The 13,993-nt window shown below is 35.0% G+C and overlaps 2 protein-coding genes across 3 annotated transcripts; one reads left to right on the forward strand and one right to left on the reverse strand.

Moving 5' to 3' along the window:
- Positions 1 to 630: 630 nt before the first annotated feature.
- LOC106137393 (E3 ubiquitin-protein ligase TRIM9) lies at positions 631 to 9,898 on the reverse strand. Its single transcript, XM_060947870.1, has 9 exons — positions 9,041 to 9,898; positions 8,761 to 8,856; positions 8,380 to 8,613; positions 7,467 to 7,614; positions 6,244 to 6,380; positions 5,657 to 5,795; positions 4,697 to 4,933; positions 3,699 to 3,871; positions 631 to 2,969 (listed from the first exon to the last, which is right to left on the reverse strand). The coding sequence occupies exons 1-9, from the start codon at positions 9,719 to 9,721 to the stop codon at positions 2,835 to 2,837; spliced, it is 1,980 nt and encodes a 659-aa protein (XP_060803853.1). The 5' UTR covers positions 9,722 to 9,898; the 3' UTR covers positions 631 to 2,834.
- A 648-nt stretch (positions 9,899 to 10,546) lies between these two features.
- LOC106137395 (uncharacterized) lies at positions 10,547 to 13,118 on the forward strand. 2 transcript variants are annotated; one of them, XM_060947928.1, is made up of 3 exons: positions 10,547 to 10,731; positions 11,064 to 11,170; positions 11,376 to 13,118. In XM_060947928.1, exons 2-3 carry the CDS (start codon positions 11,102 to 11,104, stop codon positions 11,922 to 11,924), a joined length of 618 nt encoding a protein of 205 aa, XP_060803911.1. In that variant the 5' UTR covers positions 10,547 to 10,731; positions 11,064 to 11,101; the 3' UTR covers positions 11,925 to 13,118. The 2 variants fall into 2 exon arrangements, with proteins under 2 accessions (XP_060803911.1, XP_013193666.2); XM_013338212.2 differs by having other exon boundaries at positions 10,548 to 10,952.
- Positions 13,119 to 13,993: the final 875 nt, after the last annotated feature.

Here is a 13,993-nt window from a genome sequence, read left to right on the forward strand (position 1 = left end):
GCGAACGACTTCCGCTTTGACCTTGAGATACATACATACATATGGTCACGTCTATATACCTTGCGGGGTAGACAGAGCCAACAGCCTTGAAAAGACTGAACTGGCCACGTTCAGCTATTTAGCTTAATGATAGAATTGAGATTCAAATAGTAACTGGTTGCTAAACCATCGCCTAAAAATAAAATCACGAGTTTGTAAGCCTATCCCTTAGTCGCCGTTTACGACATCCATGGGAAAGAGATGGGGTGGTCCTATTCTTTTTTGTATTGGTGCCGGGAACCACACGGCACATTGACCTTGAGATAGAGAGCAAAATATCCGTATGCTTGACTTACTGAATGTGATATATCTCTGAAGCTAATTAAGATAAAGAAGTGAAACCAACGCGAGGTGTTAGGTTATATTACAGAGTATATCACATATATTTTTTTATAATTTTTACGATAAAAAAATTACATAAAAAATAAAAAACTTTTTTCTGAGTTCTGTGTGACCATACCCATAAAAACCCATCAGTTCTTCAAGAATGTTGGAATTCATAAGGTAATACAAAATTGTGTAATATTATTATGAAATAATTACGTTTATGCAGAGTTTAAATTTATATTGAAAAGAAAAAAAAATAAATAATCAGAAACGATATGTTAGTGGTATAATTTTATTGTAAATCAGTCATAATTTAAGTAAGTACAAAAGCACATTGCTCAAGAGCTAATAACTAAATGAAAGTTTTAAAAAGTCACAGAACTTAAAAAAATAATGACCCAAAATTATTCATCTTCATTACAAGTAAAAAAAAACCCGTCAACTTTTGATGTGAGGTGAAACCTTCAACATTTACAGACAGACCGTTAACCATTTTACAATTATCGATTGTGGCATTTTTTTTTAAAGATTTTAATCTTAAATTAGAAAAATATCCATCTTTAATGCACCCTATAAAACTTTTTTATTAGGTATTTCTCGATTAAATGTATCAAAATATTGTAATTACATTTCTCGACTAGCAATGGCTAAATTTGTTTTCATAACTAAAAGATAATTAGCCACACAAAAGTAATAATGCTTTGTAAGTCACGCGAATGCTAGCTAGTCACCACTGGTTAGTATCTGTATAAACAAATAAGATCGAGTGCGAGTAATTGAAGTGGTAAATTTAAGTTTTAACTGAAATATAACTGTAAATTATACTGATATTTACAATGAAACCATAGGCGGAAACAGAAACAGCGCAATTTTACCTAGAAATAAATACTATAAACAGAATGCAACTTGGTGGGTAATGGAATATTCGGTTCTGTTCAGGTACAAAGCACTAGTAGTTACTATGTTATATATTGTAGCACAGCTATGTTACTATATTTAATAAAGACATGGCAATATTATTACATAGTTTATAAAAAAATGATTATAATAAAAATAAATTAACTTTTTTACAGAAAGAATTTGTGAACATATGTATAAAAATAAACGAAATATAATATTTAAAATAAAAATGGCCAAAAACTTGAACTAAAATAATTTAATACTTTATGTACATATTTGTAAGTATTTTTAAACATCTTTCTGCAGTGAATTTTTAATTCTTTTCCAAAATCATCAGTGGTCGGTATAGAACTAGTCATATAACAATCTAGAGCGATTAAATAATATATGATATAATATGATTTATGGCAGAAGCAAGTATGAGGAATCCAATAACACCCTGGTTTAAAGTTGTGGTTAATTGTAATAGGCAACTACGAAACCATAATGTTAAGCATTGTCGGGCACGTGCGACCAGTTTTCAAATTCATATATATCAACATTTCAATTCGATTCTAGTTTTTTTTCGATCACTGCACATAAAACAGCCGTTATCAGTACTAAAAATATTGAACACAAAATTTTAACCACACAACAAACAGTATTTTATAATATCTATCTACGACTTATATATATTACGTTAATATATTAACTAAGTAGTTATATTAACTTAAACCTATTGGGCGGCTTAAGCGATCTACGTAAAGTTGACGTTGTTGGAAGAAAATGCTACACTGTAGTTTGTTACCGCTTCTTCTGCACTGACGCCTTGAAAGCGGCAGTAAACTTAGTTTGAAGTAATTTATTTGACGTCAACTAATGTTGTGAAACCAAAAGATATGACAATTATTAAGCGATATGAAGTACATATCTTATAATACTGAATAAAAATTTTGAATTTGACTCATTTTCTTACAATTAAGTACCTAGATTAGATATGTCGTAATGAGAGTTAAACGCTTGGTATTAATGCAGTATGAAATGAATTGCATATTATTTCGTCATTTTGCCTTATTTATATAATAACTATTCAAACTGATTGGGGCTACCTAACGTAATCATTAATCCCAGTTATTTTTTTAAAGTATAAATCGATTAATCTTTACTTGCTTGTCGATTATGTTTATCAAATTTTGAAAGATTTTTTCTATCTAACTTGTTTGACACATTACAGGAATGCGAAGTTATAAATGTTTGGGAAATCTCTAATGTGCCATCTTTTTCCTTCTTGATTATGTGCTTCCTATACCGTAGAAATATTGATGAATATCACACGCAATAAACGATAAGACTAATAAGGTAAGATATTAAGTTTTGACATGTGGACGTCTCTGGAAGTTAAAAAGAGCAATAGTAAAAAAAAATGTGATCAGTCAAATTTTCAACTTTGTAACGTCAATACTAGTGTCACCATAATGTTTTCGTTATTTAATCCTAATTCCAAGATTTGGCAGTTTTAAAACTGCGTTCTACAGAAGACACATCATTCCATAGTTTTAAGTAAAATATCGAAGCGTCTCCCACTGTGTTCACTCTAAGGAGAGTTGTGACATGAGCAAGTCCGGGGGCGGAGGCAGACCGGGCTGCAGCGTGACGGCGACGCCGCGGTTGAGCGACACGGCCGGGTAGAAAGCGCCGCGGAGACCCGTGAATGCGATGTCGCCCTAAAGAACAACACAATGGTTAAAACACTTAAGAGCATCAGTTTAAAGTATGAGACTAAAAAAAACCCGTGTGGAGATGCACGAGGAGGACATGCATCAATTAATCTTTGCTAAATTACGTATATTAGTTTGGCTTGCTAATCGATGATTTATGGTGTTGGAAACATCGTGAATAAACTTGCAACACCAGGTAATTTGATGCGAAACCATGGTCGTAACTGGATTTCCATCCACGGATGCGGAGGTCGCTGACCTGCGTAACTAAATTTGTATGCTGTATACCTGGCAAACCTTACAAACTTCCATTATCTTTCTCAACTTTGCGTACCAATTTTTTATGTTGTTTTTAGTATCATCTTTGATTGGTGGTGTTAAGCATTATAACTTCGCGTCCCTGTAATGTTAGACCGTTAGATAAAAAAAATCTTTCAAAATTTGACAAACATAATCGAAAAGCAAGTAATGTTTTATCCATTTATTCAGGTTCCGGTATCATTTTCTCATTTATAATTAAGTGTATTCTGCGCGGGATATCCCTTCCAAAGTTTTTATTAAAAAAAGCCTATGAAACTCTTGTAGGTATATTCTATCTCTGTGAGGAATTTCGTCCACTAATTTTTGAATGTATTCGTACAAACAAATCTTTTCTCTTTTCAGTACCTACGAGTGTGGAAGTATATATCGACGTATACGAAGAATAAAGTCTGATCTGCGATATGGTGTGTATACCTGCGGTCTATCGTCCACGGTGAACCTCAGCGTGCCGCGGGTGAGGTCCAGCAGCACGCCCACGCTGGAGCCCGGCGCCACGCCGCCCGCCGCGCGCCCGCCGTGCGCCCCGCCGTGCACGAACCACGACCGCGTGCTGTCTATGTACATGGCCCAGCCTAGCGCGTCTGTACCTGATTTAAAGAATATTGTTTCAATTTTCATTCAAAAAGTATTAGGGTCACATAAAATAATGGTTATGTTTAAATCACTGACTAATTGTCAGGGTAACTTCAGTACGTGGAACATATCACAATAGAGAAATATATTCGTTCTATTCAAAGTAGCACCAGAAGAAAGCTCAATTTGTAATAAATTTATGTTTTTGTTCAGCGATCTGTGAAAAGAGAATTAATGTTTAAGCTTGTATTTGTACAAACATACCGCCGTGACGTCCACTCAGACTATCCCGAACACGGGATCCGAATCAGCGCCATAATAATCTTATCGTAATTTCCATGCAATTGGTCGGCGAATGCTCGCTACGCCTCAAATTTCCAATAAAATCATATTAGGGATGCAAATCATCCCTAATATGATTTTATTATATTAGGGATGATTTGCTTTATGTATGTTATAATATAATAAACTAAACATCTTATCTGTTATAACATCAGCCCTCACGACACTAAAGGTCGGATTTATAATAATTGTGCCGTGTGGTTCCAGGCACCAATAGGAAAAAGAATAGGACCAGGTCATCTTTTTCCAGTGGATGTCGTAAAAGGCAACTAAGAGATAGGCTTATAAACATGGGAATCTTCTATTCGGCAATGGTCTAGCAACCTTTCACTATTTGAATCTCAATTCTATCATCCAGACAGTTGAACATGTCCAATAGTCTTTTCAATATTGTTGGCTCTGTCTAGTATTAGAAGTCTTAGCTTCCGGTCAATAGTTGCCGGCCGCGCCGAGAGAAACATCTACTATGCTGCATGTACAAAAGAACTCGTATTTACCCAGCATTTTATCCATAGCGACGTCCGCTCTCGCAATTCCAAAGGCCGGATCGGCATCGGCGTCATAGTGGTCTAGTCGCAGTTTCCAGTAATGCGTGCCGCGCGCGAGCGGCTGGTCGGCCAGCGCGACCCGCGGCTGCCAGCCGGCGGCGCGCGCCGACAGCCCGCCGCCGCCCAGCTGCAGGCCGCCGCTGCCGGCCGCGCCGCCGCAGCGGGCGTCCCACGAGAACCACGCCACTGTATTACCGGGAACGACCCCATATATACATTTGTTTATTTACATATAGGTACGCATAGAAAAAAAGGCGGACGGAGTGTGGTTTAATAAAAAGTGAAGCAGCGTGATGGCGGCGTTGTATACTGTGTGTGAGTGACAGAAATTTTACCATTTTGTGAGATAATATACATATAACGCATCTATGGCAGCCGACTGTCACACTATTGGGGAGTGTGTGCGTAATGCGTATATATATACATTGGTGTTCCATTTTTCCGTATAGTAAAATTCCGTCTACCTTTTTTTTCTACGTCTGTGTTTATACTATCAAAATTGTTAAACATTTCAAAAATAGGAATAAGATGAAACAATTGAAATTCCATAATGTACTTGAAACTGTAGGAATTGATGTGTCTTGCATCGCACGCACTTTTTCTGAGCAATTTTAAAAAGTTTGTTATAGTGTAAAAAACAACAGTGATGATGTCAATTTCAGCAGCAGTTACCACTTCTATGGTTTATTATTATTATATAATTACTTAATTTGGGCATAAGTACGAATAAGATAATGCAGTTTCCTTTTAAATGTTGATGTTGTTTAAAAAATTACTTTAACTAAGTATCAAGAAACACAACTCGAGGGTCTCCCTAAAATATACATACCAGACCTTTTGCTAGAACTTCTCCGTCTAAAACACTACAATAAAACATGTAAATGTATAATATAATAAATAAAAACATACCAGGTGAAGTCTGCAGTCCGATGACTTCACTGTAGGGCCCTTCCCCCGCCCCGTTAAAGGCTTTTACCCTGGCGCTGTACAAGGACGCGTAGTGTAACCCGTCAATCGTACAGACAGTTTCGCGACCGCAGTACACCTCCTGTGAAATAATATTATTTGTTGTAGATACCTATGCGGTGCTTAACATAAGCACTACTTATGACTGTGCTTTGAAAGGTGGAATTAAAGGGAGGCATCCTGTCTGTACCAGAAGAGAGTTCAGACAGGTAATACGATGATAGCGTTATGGATGTATACAATTCACTCCAGCCATCTCAATCATACACACTTGACTCTTCTAAAATTTAGAAAATAGCCAGTTCCGAAAAACACTCAAATAATATTCGCCCGCACGAATTAAGCGCTACCTACAAAATAATATAGGGTTTTTGCAAATCCTACGACACCGAGATGAAAAGTACGCATATTATATATGGAAAATTTAAAGAAAATTGGTTAAGATAACGCGTGACGAGACAACAAACTCACTTTCGTATTTATAATATTAATATAAAATAATAATTATTATAAAAAATAATAATCCTCACCCGAAAAGGTCCGCCGAGCCCGTCGTCGAGCTCGAGCACGTACCCGCGCACGGCGGAGGGCGGCGCTCGCCACGCCAGCGTGCACGAGCAGCCGCGCGCCGCGCACGCCTCCACCGCCATCTCGGGGGCGCTCGGAGCTGGAAATAACGCGTTTTATTACTCATCTAACGGTCCACACAGGATCCATATCATGACGTGGTATATTTATTCACCTGCCTCCATAGCATGGCACACGCGACGCCGTTTTTATCATGCGAAAAGCTATCACTGTTCCGTTTAACATTATAATAAAAAGTGAAACAGCGATAGATTTTCGCCTGCCACTGGGCGATAGATCCGGCTATATCCTCACCTCTTTGAGAATGTTTCCGCCTAACCATGATCCCGATTTGGGTAAGTCAGGTCAGGTTAAAGGCATTGGTTAAAAATAGCTTAGGAATCAAACTTATTTGCAAAAGTTAGAAAGTATAATATGTGCCAGCTGCTTCTCTTCTCATGCATATTGTAAAAGTCAATCAAGGGAAAAGCTAATTCATCTTTAAGGTGATGGGTACCTATTTGAATCTCCATGTGATGTATAGCATATACTACGACTGAACGTGGACTGTATTTTATATACAATAATTGGCTGGCTTTGTCTAACCTGTAACAGGACTAACGTTCGACTTACTAAAGATGGGAGTTTATGAATGTAAAAATGACCAAACTATTATTTTTTTGCCATTTCAGCACAATGCAAATTTATTTAACTGATCATGGAAAACTTGTCAGTTAAATAAATTTGCATCATGCTGAAATGGTGGTTGCCCCTCTTACAATTTATCTTAGTATGTAAGCTGTTGTATCTTAATGATGCATATAATTCCCATATTATTAACCAGACTTCGTGTTTATCATCGCCATAAGTATTCTACTTTAATAGTAAATTTGAGAAAATATGTACACATATTCCATTGATTATACATATATGGCAAATCATATAGAAAAATGCACAAAGTAATCAATAAAAATAACTTTATGTTGATGTTCAAATTTTGTTTGCACTCACCTGAGGTTTTTAATTCCTTTTCAGCTGCTGCATATCCAAAGTCAAGCAATGAGTGTTAAAAATATTTTTTTTACATTAATAATTTCATAATATTATTATTTTCTTGACAACCTTCGGTCCCGGTTTTTGTTAAACATTGTAAACATAAACAAAGAGAGACATCACCGATACTTACGTATGCATTCAATGAAGTTCATAGCGCGTACAGTGCGCAGTACCGGTTCCGTGTCTAGCGTTAGGGCCGGCGTTCCCGGCGGTGGCTCCAGCGACGAACACAGCTTATTTGCTGTCTCCTGCGCACGAGTCGATAGAATATTGCCTACCTAAATTATAAAAGTGCATTAAGTACCATCGAGATGTAAAATTTAAAATTTCTTTTGAAAACAGATTACAAGGTAGGCAAAGCCAATGTGTGTGATTTCTTTAGAATAGGAATAATGCATCCCAGTGACATAAATCTCGTCCGGCTTTTGACATGATCTTATATTTAATAAGAAAATTATATAAATACCTACCACATTTGCGATCATGGTCAAAACATATTTATAATGTTTGCCTACTCTTGGCTCCTCTTCAGAGAGATGAGGAAGTAATCAGGATTAACGCCGAAGAAGAAGACAAGACAGGCACGGCAGAGGGTATCATTTGAAATATACAAGGAATTACATTACCAATGCCATATTAAGGTACAAGGACTTAAAGTGTGAATTAGTCTCAGCTTTAGTAAACAAATAAATGTCATAAATGGTAAAAATTAAAAAAAGAAATATAAAACAGAAAAGTGATATCTAAAGAGCTAACATTACTAATATGTTTGGCTGTATACCACTTATCAGAAATAATACAGGTCATATTTGATAATATTATTAAGTAGGTAATAATTATCATGTTTTATCATTCAGGCCTGCCTGCCCTACCCACATTTCAAATATGAAAATAATTGTAATAATTCATTTAAAAAAAGTGATATATAATGATGAACTTTAAGAATTAATTACCTATTTCAAGATGGTTGAGCATGATTTTTGATTTGAATCATATCAAATTTTTTTAAAAGCTGATATTTTTCTTGAATAAGCAATCCATACCTGCAGAAATGCAGCATGATCGGATTCCTTTAAGGCTTCTATGGAGAAATGTAATAGGGCTGTGGCTTCCCGTAGTTTCTGTGCAGCCTGTGAAGTGAGGGACCGCATGCCGGCCACAGTTTGGGAGCGGGTTCCTCGGGCGGCTCGAACAAGCTCGTCACGACGAACTTCTACTGCGTGTATTACTTCTGCACAAGCTTGGTCTATCTGTTTTTCTAAGTCTTCACATGATTCCTGGTATTATGAAAATAATTTAAGTTAAAAATAACTGCAGATGTTTTTTAAAATAAAATTTGTAATGGTTTTTTTTCCTTTTGCCAGGTACTGTCATGGATAACGGCTAGCATATTGTGATTATATTTTACTACTTAATATACTTACATTTATTTTTTCACTTGATCCCTTTACTATTTGTATGTACTCAGTCATAGCTTTAGCCTGTTCCGAAAGTTGATGAAGTGATTGTGAAAGTTCAGTCTGCAAACCAATTAACATATTATTACTAATAATCAACTTTTTGAATTTATATTTAAACATACTTATAAGCAATACTTGATACTAGTTTTGGGAAACGTGATAGGCTAATCTATTATTATTAGTTTTATATGTCAACTAGAGAACTGAACAGAATGAGAGTAATAAATTGTGAAAAAAAAAATACCTTATGGGCTCTGGCAGCAATAGCTAGCTGTTGTGTTTCATGAGACACATGTTTTTCAGCATTACAACGTTGGCATATAGGCAATAAACATGTATTACAGAACAGAACTGGAGAGGAACCATGATCTATACATGTGGTGCCAAGTGCTCTCAATACATGCTGTGCTAAGGGCCCCCTTGTTGGATGCCAAGCATCTCTACATCCTGCACAGTACCGCACAGAACACTGTTCGCACCGAACTACGGCGGCTCTACGTTCTCCTTCACACATTTGACAAGCTTCCTCAGCAGGTGGAGCTCCGGTAACACCTCCGAATCTCTCCACAATTGTCCGCATAACTCGAAACGGTGGCAGACCATCTGCTCCATTGTCATCTAAGTACACTTGCTTTCTACACAATGGACAAGACAGAGTAAATGCTGAAGAAGGAAAAACGGGCGCGGCAGGCGTTCCCGCGTAACTATTAGGCCTTGATCCACATACCACGCCGCTGTCTGTTTCGCTTGATACCGATGCTTTGTCAGCTTCTTGGTAATCATTTGAAGCGACAGAATTATCTGTTTCATGCACAGGACACTGTAAACTAGTTGCACAAATACGGCATAATGCATGCCCACAAGGTAATAGTACTGGTTCCCTGTAAAGTTCTTTACAAACAAAACATCTCAATTCCTCTTCCATATTGAAAATATTATAATTGTATGAATTAAATGATATTGGAATAGTTCTGAACTTTTCCTCTATTAAGTGTATTGATGGTCATTGTTAAAAAATTAATTATTTTTTTATTATCCACATATTTCATTATAGTCCCACTTCAACCATTTCCACAACCATCGTAAATAAAGATACCTAAGAATGATAATATCTATTTTAAGTCATTCATTTCATTCACCCATAGACAAAATTAAAGAATAAAATTCTCATTCACACTACTCTAGTGTTGCCACTCTACCAGTATCAACTTTCGATATCGATAGTTTAAATCGATTTCATACCCATATTTTTCAGGCGGATTGCCCACAGACATAAATAAAAAGTAAAGTATAAATGGAATAGTACTATAATTCTGTGGCACTTACATGCGTTCAACTCTTTAAGCTAGGAACCTCTCACTGGAACTTTAGGTATTAAAACACACATACAATAAGATCTAAATCCCTTGCGGCGAATTCTTTATTTTTACGAAATTTACAGAGGCTAAAACATTTTCATTCATTCATTTATATAATCACATTTATATCAACAGAGCTAACAGTCTTATAAAGACTGATAGGCCACGTTCAGCTTAATGATAGAATTGAGATTCATCGCTTTATTAAAATGTAATTTTTATGATTATGGCTATTCTTAAATATATAAATCCGTAGAAACAAACCATAACGAAAATTATCGAAAAATAAAATAGTGAAAATTTTATAATGAAATTGATAAGGGGATTGGTAACACTGTGTCATCATGTCAATGTCAGTGTCACGTGTCACTTTAACAGTTTGGTGAAGGAAGAGACTGACAGTCGTAATAAAAAAAAAATATTGAACACCATTTGTTTATGTTCCTTGTTTAATATTTTCTGGGAATTCAGGGTTCCTGTCAACTTGTGTTTGAGGAATAATTAGTTTATATTCCTTTGAAATGTTTCTCGTTATTTATAGTATTCGAATCTTAGTTAGCTTGCAGAGTTTTTAGAAGTTCGTAATAGTACCTACAATGTTATTTTATAATTTACTACCTACCGCCTATTACACATAAAATTGTATGAAAATATTTATTTATCTCTTAGATAATAATGTAAATAAGTGGTTTATGTCAGTAGCTTAATATACAATGGAAGATTCATATTCAAATCAATTGATATCGTCGGACGATAGTTGCGACACTGAAATAAAAAATATGAAAAGCCAATTAACCGGTACGAGTCTAAATAATTGTGTAATATAAACGCTTACCTACTTGACGAGTTTTTGTATGTTATCTTACTTTTACTAAAGAGGAGGTACTACTTAATTAATTTTTATTTTAGAGTTTGGTTTGAGTGAAGAAAATTTAAGTAAAGAAGAAATGAGTGATCTTTTACAAGCATTAAAAAATTCCAAGGAATCTGCTAATAATGACGAGATTGTTGACAAGGTGATGTGTGTTATTTAAAGTTTTTAATATTTTCTTAGCATATTTCTTTATGATATATATAGGTACATTTTTATTTGTCTCCATGTATATTTTTAATAACTTAATAATAAAAATAGTATTCATAGTTCCTGTAGGTGCAAATATATAGTTTAAAAAAATTTAGATCCACAACTGTTACATGTTTTATAACTATTTTATTTGTCAGGTTGATGAAAAAGAACATTTTCAGTCACCAAAAAAGGTGATGAAACGGAGATATATGAATGTAAGAGACAGGAGATTGCCATGGAGTATTCTTCCTAGTTCTATCAATCTGGCTGAGAAGGCTCAAACACTTGCAGTTTATGTCAAGTTAATGTCAATAAATACATACCGCCAGGCTAGGCAATCTAGTAACTTTGTCAGTTGGCCGCCACCTATACAAATAGTGGAAGAAACAACTAGAGTACAACCCCTCAGGTCAACAAGAAGTGGCCGGTCTGTCCCTATGTATTGTGGCTTTGATGATGATTCTACTGATTTAGATTTTGTTATTAGTAAACCTAAAAAGAGAAAAGTATCTAACAGTGAAACAAATAATAGTGAAGTTAATGTTAACAAATCACTGAGTTTAAAAAGAAAACCATCCAAAGATGAGAATGTGAGACCAGCAAAAGAAGCCAAACCATGTATACAAAGTAATGGAATTAAAATCATATCATCAGAAACTAAAGTGAAACCTAAAAGAGATCTGTTTACTCTCATAGAAGACTGATTTTTAAAAATGGTGGACAAATAAATAAACATTTATTGGAAAGTAAGAAGAACAGAAAAAAAAATAAATTTGATAATCATATAATTATTATAATTAGGAAAAGGGATTCTAAAATACCTTCTTGTTCCTCATATCTCTTTGAAATTATCAATATACATAAAATGGTATAGATTTATTTGCTTTTTGGAGCAGCATATTCTAGATATATGAACATTGAAAATTTTATGATTTTTGACTCAATTTAGGTATGTTGTTATACATTATTGGCTTCGCCTAGAACTTGACTCCATTTGACACGCGATGGAACCGCCATTTTAAAATGGCGTGCTGGTGAACTGCGCCAGACGTTTCAATAGGTGATAGATTTTTTAAAAGTTATACTTTCTTGCTAGAAGGTCAGATAGAATTTCCTACAACAAAATAAAACTATTTCGATATTGATAGGCATTTTCACGCACAAACACACCAACTATGAAATATAGGCTGAGATAGCCTCAGCCTGTTTCATAGTTGGTGTGTATTAGCAAGGGTTTAAAAAAAGGGTTTTGAGTTAACTTGTCATTCATTATAGCTGTCGGTATTTGTTTAACGAAAAAGCTAACTAGCATCCATTACATTACGTTTGTTGTTAGTAAAAGCCGAATTGGGCTGTGCTTTTCCAGAATTAATTCTACGTCTCTGTGGTATCGATAAATGCTGGTCCCGTCAGTGTGCAGTATAGTAATATAGATAAAGCCGTAACATAACTTAATATCCGTACGGATATAAGTCAGATGATAGTTTTTCAAGGAAGGAAGGAATTCATTACTATAGCTTACTAGGAATATAATTGTATGATGGTCGCAAACTAGTAACTCTGCCTAAACTTTCTAGATATAATGGACCCTAATGTCACAGATTACTACTACTATTACTCTACTATGCTTTTATCCGTCCGCTTACTATCATTCCCTTAACGAAATTCATAAAGCTCAGCAATTTCTATAAAAGCAAAATATACTAGGGATATGATTATGTTACGGCCATAAATATCTTCCTGCGAATAAAATTGTTTTTATTTCTATATATTAATATTAATAGATCTATGTATTCGGTTTTAAGTATGGTTTAGTATTTACACAAATCATTTTAATGTTTTTACAAAAATCACTTGTTAAGTTTCAGAGTAAGTACATAATGTTTTTTTTTCAAAGAATAAAGGTATAATAATATGTATGACTTATGTTTTTAAATCTGCGGTAACGCACCTCGATACCTATGTAGTTGAGACAGTTTACATTTCTCAACAAGTACCTAATTCGCTGCGATAGTCTATAGAATAAATATACTATTTTTGGAAGTAATCTCCTCCTATTAACCTGTAGTTGGCTCTTTGGAATAAGTGAAGACATTCATACATACATGCAGAAGTCCATACACACATAAAACCATGTTAGTTTGTATCTCTTGCTGGGTGGACAGAGCCAACAGTCCCGAAAAGACAGAAAGGCCACGTTGAGCTGCTTGGCTTGTGATGGTATTGAAATTCAAATAGTGACAGGTTGCTAGCCTATCGCCTACAAAAATAATCTCAAAATTAGTCTGTCCCTTTGGCGCCTTTAACGATATCTGTAGGAAAGATATGGAGTGGTCGTACTCTAAAGTGCCGGGAACCAAACGGCACGAATAAGTGAAGTTCACTTGGACGGAAGATCTCTGTATCCGAAAGCCCTTAATCCTATCTGGCTTATTTATTAACTTATTGACTGAGATTTATTAACTTTCTGACTCCTCTCATGTTTTTGTGGGATCAAATATTTATTTTAATAGGTATGTAGTTACTACTGACTTGCAAACAAGTAAATATTAGGGAACATAGTAATATTATGATATTTACCATAGTTTGCAAGTTTTTTTTTGTCATTGGAGTCATATTATCTAAATCCTTTAAATTTGTATAACTAATGGTACTTAGTTAGGCCAAATAAAATCTTTAAATTTAATTCTGTAATAAGTATATTTATTTTTATTTCGTTCTTCTGTCTGAATTAAGTTCTGAGCTGAGAAAGGTAAAGGGAAAATATCACAAT

This window comes from Amyelois transitella, chromosome 14 (assembly GCF_032362555.1).
Source record: "Amyelois transitella isolate CPQ chromosome 14, ilAmyTran1.1, whole genome shotgun sequence".
Lineage (NCBI taxonomy): Eukaryota > Metazoa > Arthropoda > Insecta > Lepidoptera > Pyralidae > Amyelois > Amyelois transitella.